Genomic DNA, 12,312 nt, shown 5'->3' with positions numbered 1-12,312 from the left:
GATCTCCAAATTCTATACTTCTTCTGCATTAATAATGGCCTTCATAAACATCATCATGGCTACATATCACTTTTCACTTAATTTATAAAGTAGGAAAAATCAACTGTATTCTTTTAAAGATTTTTTAAAAATTTTATTTATTTGACAGAGAGATCACAAGCAGGCAGAGAGGCAGTCAGAGAGAGAGAGAGGAGGAAGCAGGCTCCCCACCAAGCAGAGAGCCCAATGCGGGACTCGATCCCAGGACCCTGAGATCATGGCCTGAGCTGAAGGCAGCGGCTTAACCCACTGAGCCACCCAGGCACCCCTCAACTGTATTCTAATCATTCTACCCTTTTATGGGAATAAAGGAATATTGTCTATAGTCAAAACTAAGCTCCAAACCCTTTCTAACAAGCCCTAACTAATCTAAAATAAAATGTAATCTATCTAGACAAAGTACAAGAATTATTGGTTACAAATAAGGAAATATGCACATTATGTCTGAAAATGATATATTTTTAGTACAATTTATTTAGGTATTTGGTATTTTTTTCCTGGAGCCTCTAGAGTAATCTGAACTTTCTTAAAAAAGAAGTTGCTAAACCCATCTTTCATCCAGTCCCTAATGATACCTCTAGCAATACCCCCACATTTAAAAGTACTTATTTACTTACAGAAATTTTAACATAACATATATTTTCCCAGGTTATGAGATGGGATTTATTCAACTGGTAATATTTCAGGTCTGAAGATACCTGCCTACCTTTAGGATTCATTCATCTAATACAGATTGTCCTAATCAACTTCCACTATGACGGGTGAGGGACTACAGCCATGGGTATAAACATGAAGAAATCAACATGCAAAGACCACCCAATCATAAACATCCCAACAGTTCCCCAGAACTGGTGTCACTGCTCTCTGCCTCTGTTCAAGATTATCCTGGTGACAGAGCGGGGAAGTAGAGGTTAATAAACTTCAAACATTTTAAGCAGGAAGATCTCTGCCAGAGTCATGGAGACTAAAAGTCGGATGGTGTTTCTAGAGGCTGGGGAGAGGGGAGAATGAGGAGTTATTACTAATGGACGCAGAGTTTCCGTTTGGGAAGACAAAAAGTTCTGAAGACAGATGATGCTGATGGTCCTGCGACAATGTGAACATACTTAATGCCACTGACAAGAGCCAGGAGAAACGTCAAAATGGTAAATTTGATATTGTGTATATTTTACTACAATTAGAAAAAGAAAACAAAACAAAACAAAATCAAAGACCTTTTAACCTTCTTTGGGTCACAAAGTATTAACAAGTGCTGAATATGAGCAAGAAACTGTCTTCCATATAAAGCAAATGCCTCATGGTCTGACTACATAACGGTCGTCATTCACTTTTGCCTCGAAAGGCCAAACATAAATGTCTCTAAACTTGTTATAGCAATGATTAAAAATACGCAAGAGCCACACTATGGACCTACATGGAGGTGTTGGAGATACTAAGAGCTAGATAATGGAATGATTTGTTTTGCGCCTCATCCAGAAATTTGGCACTATAAAAGTACAAAGTACGTGTGAACTTTCTAGGTAAAAAAATACTTTTTTTTTCCCCCACTTCTAAGTGTATTCTTTCATATATGTTGAGGACTTACTGAGTATAAATTATTGTGATAGAGGCTGGCATGAGTACCAGAATGCCTGGTGCCTACTTTCATGGCTGGTATCTTGCAAGCGTGCGTCATTCTTTGGTCCCAAAATGCAGCCCTCCTAGTGATTGGTGCCTGGCTTACAGGGACCGGAGAGGAGTATAAGTGAGTGCGGACTCAGGAATGTCGCATCTTCTCAGCCTCTCTAAACACTGAGCTCCCAGTCTCGCTGAGCGCCTCTTCCGTCTGCGATGTCAGAACAGTCCTCCATTTGCTACGCCTAACAATGTAGACAGAAGACGGGTCAAAAGACAATCCGCAAACTTTTGCTATCCTTCTGCACCCGCCTTCCCCAGCACCTTCTTCATGGCTTCTTTGACATCCTTGTTTCTCAGTGTGTAGATCAGGGGGTTAACACTGGGAGTGACGATCGTGTAGAAGAGAGTGAGGAACTTGCCCTGGTCCTGGGAATAAGTGTTTGCTGGCTGGAGGTACATGTATATGATGGTGCCGTAGAAGAGAGAGACGACGATTAGGTGGGAGCTGCAGGTGTTGAAGGCTTTCTTTCGCCCAGCGGCTGACTTGATCCGAAACACCGCTCGCGCGATGTAGCCGTAAGAGACGAGGATGAGGATGAGTGGCGCCAGGATGATGAAGATTGCCAAGGCGAACGCCAGTGCCTCGAGGCTCATGGTGTCTACGCAGGCCATGCCGATTAGTGCTGGCATCTCACAGAGAAAGTGGTCTACCCGCCTGTGCCCGCAGCGGGGTAGCATCAACGTCTGGGGTGCCATTATGAGGGAATTGCCAAAGCCACTGAGCCATGCCACTGAAGCCAGCTGCCCGCAGAGTCGCGGGTGCATGATGACAGTGTAGTGCAGGGGTCTGCAGACTGCAGCGTAGCGGTCGTAGGCCATCACGGCCAGGAGGACGCACTCCACCCCTCCTAGTGCCAGGACGAAGTAGAGCTGGATGGCGCAGCCCAGATAGCTGATGGTCTTGTCTGAGCCCTGAAGGTTGTAGAGCATCTGAGGGATGGAGCCCGTGGTGAAACACATGTCCAGGAACGAGAGATTGGCCAAAAAGAAATACATTGGTGTGTGCAGCCGGGAATCCAGAGCGGAAAGCAAGATGATGGTCATGTTTCCAAGAAGAGTCAGCAGGTAAAAAGTGAGGACGACCACGAAGAGGATCAGCTCTAGGTGGGGACGGTCGGAGAAGCCCACCAGGATGAAGCCTTCGAAAGAGCTGGTGTTGTGTTTCTCCATCACCTCTGGCCACGTATCACCTGTTAGGAGAAAGATGAGCATCTTTGAAGAAGGTAGAAGGGCGCATGGGCGGCTCAGTCAGTTAAGTGTCCAACTCTTGGTTTTGGCTCGGGTCGTGATCTCAGGGTTGGGAGATGGAGCCCCTTCTCGGGCTTCTCCCTGGGTGTAGAGCCTGCTCAAGATTCTTTCTTTCCCTCTGCCCCTCCCTCACTCCACCCCCGACACCCTCACAACCGCTCACACTCGCACACTCTCTCTCAAAGAAATGAACAAATGAACAGAGTATAGATAGACACCCTCAAAATGAAATGACGGGTAAAATGGTAGAAGGGAAATGCCTTTGGAAATGCTGAATGCTTGACTCAGGATTTCAGTAAGTCAGTCATTATTTGGTTGGAGGAGCACAGTATTTGGAGTTTTTTCAGATTCATGGCTGTGATTATTTACCAACAATTTGTATCTTTCTTTTAAGTTTCACAGCTCGTTATTTCAACAGCTCATTATTTTACAAGGAAATAAATTGATCCACTTTTTCTTTCTTTCTTTCTTTTTAATGGGGAAACACATTATGTAAACCATGGATAAGAAAAGTGGCTTATGGGTCCCTGGGGAGCTCAGTGGGTTAAGCCTCTGCCTTCAGCTAAGGTTATGGTCTCAGGGTCCTGGGATCAAGTCCCACATCGGGCTCTCTGTTCAGCAGGGAGCCTGCTTCCCCCTCTCTCTCTGCCTGCCGCTCTGCCTACTTGGGTCTCTCTCTCTCTCTGTCAAATAAATAAAATCTTAAAAAAAAATGGCTTATATCAGGGAGATCATATGACATGGGGGCTTAAGTGGGTAGGAGAAGAATCAATGAAACAAGATGGGATTGGGAGGGAGACAAACCATAAGTGACTCTTAATCTCACAAAACAAACTGAGGGTTGCTGGGGGGAGGGGGTTTGGGAGAAGGGGGTGGGATTATGGACATTGGGGAGGGTATGTGCTTTGGTGAGTGCTGTGAAGTGTGTAAACCTGGTGATTCACAGACCTGTACCCCTGGGAATAAAAATATATGTTTATAAAAAATAAAAAATTAATTTAAAAAAAATGGCTTATATCTCTGTATCAGAGAACCAGGTTTGCTATTAGGTGAAACCTTATTCTTAATACTGTCCCATCAATACTGGGAAACCTAGAGTCATATCCAGACTCAAAAGGGTACAAGTGATCGAGCAAAATCTTGATCTTGATCAAGCAAAATCTTAGGAGGAAGATGACCTCGTTACTGTTTATAGCTATACCTCTGATTCTGTTCGTTATATTCACCGGAGCATGACCCTAGCATATCTTCTCCCCTACCCAGTCCTATCCTCATCCTCTGTGATAAAATTATGTTTTATATCACCATAGTTTATTTTAACTCCGGGACTAGGTAACTTCTCTGAAGTTGGCAATGCTTTCCTGTAAGGATGAGAAGTTGCCAGAACTCAGTCGCCAGTGGAGCTCCTACCCAATGTTCTTTTGTCAGCATTTCCTCTCCTATGATTCACACTTTATTCTCACAAAGAACTCTACTTTCAGGAAGACTACATTGATTATTTTATTTATGTGTCTCTTAGGGTCCCATAGAACTGAAAGATGGTATACCTTCGAGTACTCTTTCAATTCTTTGGCATGTCTTAGGGTGAGTATTTGTATAATGTAAACTAACCAAGGCAAAGTCTCATTCTAACATTTTTGCACATGTTCCTAAGCACTAGTAAGAAGTGATGGAATTGGGATTCATTATGTCTCTCAGGTGCATCAGGGCGCAAAATAGGGGTCCGCTGCTCTAAGAATGCTTTGTCATAATTACATCATGAGTTGGCATGTGTTGCTAACAACTTTAAGATTTTGTTCGCTAAAACTTTGCAGTTATCGGAATTTGCAGGATTGTCAAGGTCATAGTCCAGAGGCTGCGATGAGCATCTCTGGTGGTCAGGAATGGATAGGATAACATGGAGGGGGATACCTAATCCGCTGATTACATGACTGACAACCAACACTTAGAATCAAGCCAGCACTGAGGGCTTTTCCTCCACCTCCTGTAACATGGAAATTTTAAAAATATGTAATAGTCAGGAGAGAGCATATATGTGTATATAAATGATTATTCTTTTACATGATATGTAAGGGTGTCCATCCTTATTTAAACCTAATACAATGGCTTCTAAACACAGCCATGATCATTTTCTCCCAAGAACTATATGCATTAGTTATTTAATGGCACAATGCAATTTATCACTTGTTGCATTTAAGTAAGTTTCCATTGTTATGGGAAACAACAGATTTTGTATATCCTCTGTGACTTCTGAATCCTTGACCAGGTAATTTCAATTTCATAAGATTTTTAAAAATTGAACCAAATAATGTCTCAATATCAACTGTTATGAATTTGTCTATAATGAGTCAGAATGGGGATTTATTGCTTACATTGTTTGGAGGAATGAGTATCATGTCTCAGGACAAAGAGAGCTGTTGGCACGTCATAGCTAGACAAGCTGCCTGTTCTGTGACACATGGAAGAGGAGGTAAATGCAAAGGACAGAAACCCTGAAGAATATTTTAGAAATCTCTTTCACTGACTCTCTATTTGGAGTTCATAATCCGAGTTCAAAATCATATTAAACACTCACAATCACAGAGAGCTCATTATTCAATATACTCTCATGCCATGCAGGACCATATTCGTATTTTTAGTCTTAAGATTTTTCAGTTCAGTAGATTCCACTTCCTTTTAAATTCATTTTAGGGTTAAAAACTCCATTAATGAGTTCAAAATCTCTCTCCAACTTCTTCATAGAGTGAGTGATCTTAAACTACAATCTTTAAAATTTGATCAAGCCTATGAAAATAAAGTACACAGACATTTATGCTGTGAATATTGGCATAATATGTCAACTTGCATGGGATTCAGCTGTGGTCTAATGCGAAAAACAACCCAGATATCCGGCTGAAGGCCAAGGTCACATTGCTTCCTGCACAGGATCATTAACTTACCAAATTTGACTGCCGTGGCAAAAATGCCATGTCCACGGTTCCTTGCCTTTCTTGGGACTTCACTTGGAAATCCAAGTGGGATGACCAGAGTGAAAACGAGAAGGAAAGAAAGAGGACATTTTGGAAATCTGCAGAAAAGGGAAGGGGATAGAGAGGCAAGACGCACGCAGCAGTGAATCTGGACAGACAAAGAGGGGATATGGATGACCACACAGTCGTTACGCCCCCTGAGGGCCCCTAATATCCACATTCCCCTCCCACCGCAGAGCGGCAGTCAGAAGCTGGGATGTCTCCGCGGCGCACACAGCGTGGGAGTACTGAAAGATCAAAGGATTCAAGTTTGGAAAAAAAGAACTTCTTACTGGTTTCCGAGTTGATATAGGATTGGATGTTTCCTCTTCTGCCTCACCCTGCGGAGCTTCTTTTTAAAAAAATTCCCCTAACTAATTATCTCTAATGAGATGTGGGAGAACTTATGGTCTCAGGGGAAATGCTGACTCTTCCCAACACCCCCCCCACACACACACACCAGATTCCCCCGCGAGACAGACTGAGTGGGGGCACCAGATCTTCCTCACTGGGCCTCATCAAGTGATGATAACCACACAGGCCCAGAGAGGGGCCAGTTCACATCAATTCAGAAAGGAACCTAGAATCGGTGGAAAGATGTGCCAGGATCTATATGTGCCTCAGTTTACTTTTGTGATACGTGTCCCCTGCTACTTTATTATTGCATGCAGTGTAGAGAGGCGCTAGGCATAGTCCTTCACCATTGTGTTTATTCAAGATTAACTTTCTGTGCCATTATAAGGCCCTTAATAGGATAGCTTAACTTGAATATTTTCCATTTAGGGCAGATTTATCAAGAGTAAGCTAAAAAAGAGATTGTTTTGACATTTAAGTTAGTATAAAAACAAAAAAATGGATCCAAAATATTAAAATAACTTCATTTCAAATTGCCCAGTTAATATTAGTATAAAACTATTGAAATTATCTCAAGAATGTTACTATCTATCTGACAAATGACTTCACCGAAGTCATTAGACTAAACAGGTTTTGGTTTTTAAAAAAGATAAAAAATTGGGGTGCCTGGGCGGCTCAGTGGTTTAAGCCTCTGCCTTTGGCTCAGGTCATGATCTCAGGGTCCTAGATAGAGCCCCGCATGGGGCTCTCTGCTCAGCAGGGAGCCTGCTTCCCTGACTCTCTGCCTACTTGTGATCTCTCTCTCTCCCTCTCAAATAAATAAATAAAATCTTTAAAATTAAAAAAAAAGACAAAAAATAATAGTATGCATGTGCCATTTCAGACCCCTTTCCTATCTGTTAAAGTCATAAAGTGACCAACATAGAAACAACTGCATTTCAAAAGCTCACTTTCTATATTTAGCTGTCAATGACTTCAAAGGAAGAGATTTTAATTGATCCACATGAGATCAGTCTATAATTATGCTTTGTATATCTAAGATATCACTTAGCTTTTAATAACCATTATTTTTTTTTAAAGATTTTATTTATTTAACAGACAGAAATCACAGGTAGGCAGAGAGGCAGGCAGAGAGAGAGGAGGAAGCAGGCTCCCTGCGGAGCAGAGAGCCTGATGTGGGGCTCGATCCCAGGACCCTGGGATCACGACCTGAGCCGAAGGCAGAGGCTTTAACCCACTGAGCCACCCAGGCGCCCCTAATAACCATTATTATTAATATTTATAGCCAACCAACTTCAGTGACACTTCTGAACACTCTGCCAAGTAGAAACAGAGCATAACTGGTCATTACCATGTCAAACACTAGGTTTTAAATATAAACTTATTAAAGTCATATAGTATAATCTTTTTTTTAAAGATTTTTAAAATTTTTATTTATTTGAGAAAGAGAGCATGAGCAAGGGGAGTGGGAAGGGCAGCCTCCCTGCTGAGCAGAGAGCCCAATGTGGGACTCAATCCCAAGACCCTGGGATCGTGACCTGAGCAGAAGGCAGATGCTTAACTGACAGAGCCACAGGTGCCCTCAAATAGTATAATCTTAATACCATTACTTATATTGTAAAGGTGGAATATATGAGAAATGATATAATTATCATTTCCATTAATTTATAAATGAGTGGCATACAATAATTTTTTTCTGTTAACAAATATGGAAACACCTAGATGAGCAATCAAACCTAATCAATATTAGTTCTGTATTTGAGCAAACTTCTTGGCACAGTCAGATGAGCCTTACTCCCAAGAGTAGCTTCTGAGTCCTAGAGAGTTGTTAGTTTGTACTACCATCTCAGCCGAAGATTTTCTCATGGAAACTGGGGAGAAGTATCTAGAGAATTTGATGCTGTCAAGAATTTCCTATCCGAGATAATGAGCCCCCCGAGAAACAGAGACAAGGTCCTCATAAGGCGCTTAACTTCACGAGGGACGTGAAATTGTTAGCCAAAAAGGACATTTTAGAACCAACCTTTAAATTTTGTTACCACCTCACTTCTACCCCTTTTTCTCACTCCTGGCCCATCACCACCCTTAACTATTACAAATGCATTTAAATTTGTAACTGACGGAAATGTTATAGTTAAGGAAAGCCCTTTCCTATGGGATAAAATAATACAATCCAAGGGTTATAAGTGACTACAGGAGATGCTTGCTGGTGTCACCATATGATGTAACATGTTGTAATGTGACACCATAGTCTATACGTATGACACCAAGTCTATACGTCCATGTCAGTCATTTCCATCAAATACAAGTATCTTTTTTTTTTTAAAGATTGTATTTATTTATTTGACAGAAAGAGATCACAAGTAGGCAGAGAGGCAGGGAAGCAGACTCCCCGCCGAGCAGAGAGCCCGAAGTGGGGCTCGATCCCAGGACCCTGAGATCATGACCTGAGCCAAAGGCAGAGGATTAACCCACTGAGCCACCCAGGCCCCCCATCTTTTTTTTTTTAAGTAATCCCTACCCCAACCGCAGCGCTCAAACTCACTACCCCAAGATCAAAAGTCTCATGCTCTTCCAACTGAGCCAGCTGGGCATCCCCATCAAATGCAATTACCTCTTTTATCGTAACTGAATCTAATTTATCCTCAGCCTTTGTGGAAGTAAAGAACAGATTATTTAGAAAACTTTTATCACACGCAGTCATAAACTTCGATGTCAAGTGTCCATCATTTCTTTGACCTTCATTTCCCAAGTCTTTACCTCATTGTGGTTTGGCCAGTCACCAAGTCTTAAAACGTCACAGTGTCCCTGAATGCTCATATTCCTGAAGTTTTGAGGTTACACATTATCCTCCTTCTTTCTCCCCTTGCTGCTCTTCTCCCTTTCCACTTCTCTGGTCCAGCCAGTAAATCATTAACTCCAACTTGATCTGTTATAAGACTCTCTGGAATCTTGTTACTAAAAATTATTTCTCACTTTGCTACAAAAGGAGTTTTTCTTAAATACAGGTGTTATCATGCCAGTGCTTGAAGCCCTGAAGTAACCCTTATTATTACCTATGGAAATACACATATATTCCTTAGTATTCGTGTTGGTTCTGGATTAGCTTCCATTTCCAGTTCCATCTACAAGAGCTTCTGTTTATTTTATACTTCAAATGCATTAAGCTACTCACCATTTTCCTTAAACAATGACAAGCTGAATCATCTTTGAAAAAAAACTTGTAATAAAGGGGAAGGAGAACAGTCTTAGAGACAGAATGGCTCAAACTCCAGCTCAGAAACAAGTGAGACAGGCTTAAAAATTAGAAACCTCACTGTCACGGGGGAGAAAAATTACTTTGAAGAATTTCTGTAAAATTAAATAAGATCAGAAATATTAAAGAGCATTATCCTTGAAATAAAGTAGATCTTTAATAATGGTGATTTTCCTAACTATATGTCTCCTTGCTTGATGTTCTTTCAGGTGGGAATGTTCATTCTATTAAACAAATACTAAAATCATGAAGGTTAGTTAATATGCTTCCTAGAAGATCCTCTTAATGCTCTTTGGTTTTGGGCTGCATTTTTATCTGGGTTCCAGAAGCTCTTTATTTGCAATCCTTTTATTTGTACTGTACTTATTACCCTCTATATTGGATTTTAGTTTATTTTAAAGAAAACCTAAAGAATCAGATTATTAGGGAGTAAATTCCTGGTTAAGAGGATAAAATAGAGTGAGGAGAAGGGAAAATTTAGAGGAGTTGAGCAAAATGAAAGAGTTGATATGTTTGTGATGGTTGTATGTAGGGGTAGAAGATAGTAAAGTAGGAGCAAAAGACTGCTTTGCTTAATCTACTTAAAGGATATCATGAGAGACCCCTTTGGTGGAAAATCACATTATCTAATGCCTTTATTGTGCATTTACACAAAGTCAAGTATACAATAAGAATTACTAGACATGAGGGACGCCTGGGTGGCTCAGTTGGTTAAGCAGCTGCCTTCGGCTCAGGTCATGAACCCAGCGTCCTGGGATCGAGTCCCACATCGGGCTCTTTGCTCGGCAGGGAGCCTGCTTCTCCCTCTGCCTCTGCCTGCCATTCTGTCTGCCTGTGCTCGCTCTCTGCTCCCCTCTCTCTCTGATAAATAAATAAAATCTTTAAAAAAAAAAAAAAGAATTATTAGACATGAAAAGAGGCAGGACCATATCATCAGTAATCAAGATTTAAAAAAAAAAAAGACCATAGAAAGAGATCCCTAGATAACCCAGATCATGAATCAGTAGATGAAGTTTTTTAAAGATTTTGTTTATTTATTTGACAGAGATAGCGAGAGCAGGAACACAAGCAGGGGGAGCAGCAGGTGGAGAGAGAAGCAGGCTTCCCGTGGAGCAGGAAGTGGGACTCCATCCCAGGACCCTGGGATCATCACCTGAGCTGAAGGCAGATGCTTAATGAGTGAGCTGCCCAGGCACCCTGAGTAGATGAATTTTTTTAAAGCTGAATAGATGAATATATTAACATAACTGTGATTAGTTTGTTGAAGAGTAAAACCAGTCATGAGAGTTTCACCAGAGACTTGAAATGTAAAAAAAGAATAGAATGTAGGAATGAAAAGTAAAATAACTGAGAAAACTCAGTCTGAGAGGGAGTGACTAGAAGTAGGAAAAAAAAATCAACAATAACTTTAGCACCAAGAAAGAAGAAGATAGAGACAAATTACGGACATAATCACACACAGGTCAAACACAAGTGGTTTAAGATGCAAATGATTAGGGTATGAGATGGAGAAGTGAGAAAGAATGGGGCAGAGGCAAAATACAAGAAGATAATTGTTTAGAATTTTCTAAAACCAATAAAGAACACCAACTAACATATTCAAGAATTTCAGAAACTAAAAAAGATAAACTAAAAAATAAAACTGCATGAAAGTTTATTTTCCTAGACAGGCTACTATAATAAAAGCATGATTCATAAAAGGAAAAAAAAATCAATAAATTGGACTCCATCAAGACTGGAAACGTTTGCTTTGTGAAAGTCCCCGTCAGGAGCATAAAAGACCACCTACAGACTGGAAGAAAATATTTGCAAACCATATGCCTGACAAAAGACTCATGACTAGAATATATATAAAGAACTCTCAAAACTCAACTGTAAAAACACAAGTAATACAATTTGAAAATGGGTAAAAAATATATAACTGACATTTCACCACAGAGGAAATAAGGATGGCAAATAAGCACATGAAGATACATTCAAGATCACTAGCCATCGGGGAGAGGCCGTGAAGTCCTGTGAGATGCTAAGATGATGGAGGATTCTACAGTTAATGGTCACGGCATGCAGCTTGAGGGCTGAGGGAGGAACCGGTCAAGGTATTCTCTGGTCCCTCCCTATGGGTACTATTGGCTCACTAAAGTGAGTTTTAGAACAAATAGCCACACCAGGAGGTACATGCCAGGTACCAAAAGCTGGATTCATTCTTATAGAGCAAACGCCGCAACTTCAAGACCAGTTACAATTAAACTCACCACACGATTAAGCTTACAATAATCTATTTTATTCCAATTGTCCCATCATGCAAATGTCTATGCACAGGACAAACCAAAAATGTAAATAGGGACCAATACAGTCTTTCAGGTCTTTCATGAAAGCCTTATTGTCTGAAATCCTCCCAGGAAGTGGTACTGATTTTTGTAACAGTATTTTTGTAGCGGACTATTCCCGTTACTTCCATGTTGCCCTTCCAGCCATAATGGCTTTTGCCCTGTGGGTCAGGGAATCAAGGTGGAGATTGTTTTAGTTGTTGAGTACATGTGATCCATACATCTGGAATCAAGGAAAATGAGTACAAATTGGATTTGCGGGGCCCCCCTGGACCCACAGAAGATAAACCTGACTGAAAGCAGTCTATGTCATTAACTGCTGCAAATCTCAACATTTAGTGGTTGATTAAGAAATCAGAGTCTCCAGGGAGAAAAAAGATTAGCTCAGAGCTAAGATCCAATA

At 41.0% G+C, this 12,312-nt stretch overlaps 1 protein-coding gene across 1 annotated transcript; it reads right to left on the bottom strand.

The window, feature by feature from the left end:
- Positions 1–1,947: 1,947 nt before the first annotated feature.
- Positions 1,948–2,886, bottom strand: LOC116589456 (putative olfactory receptor 2W6). The gene has a single exon (XM_032341393.1). The coding sequence runs from the start codon at positions 2,884–2,886 to the stop codon at positions 1,948–1,950; it is 939 nt and encodes a 312-aa protein (XP_032197284.1).
- Between the last annotated feature and the right edge of the window lie 9,426 nt (positions 2,887–12,312).

The sequence above is a fragment of the Mustela erminea genome, chromosome 4, assembly GCF_009829155.1.
Source record: "Mustela erminea isolate mMusErm1 chromosome 4, mMusErm1.Pri, whole genome shotgun sequence".
Lineage (NCBI taxonomy): Eukaryota > Metazoa > Chordata > Mammalia > Carnivora > Mustelidae > Mustela > Mustela erminea.
The sequence above is the reverse complement of the archived record's forward strand: the minus strand, read 5'-3'. Positions and strand labels throughout refer to the sequence as shown.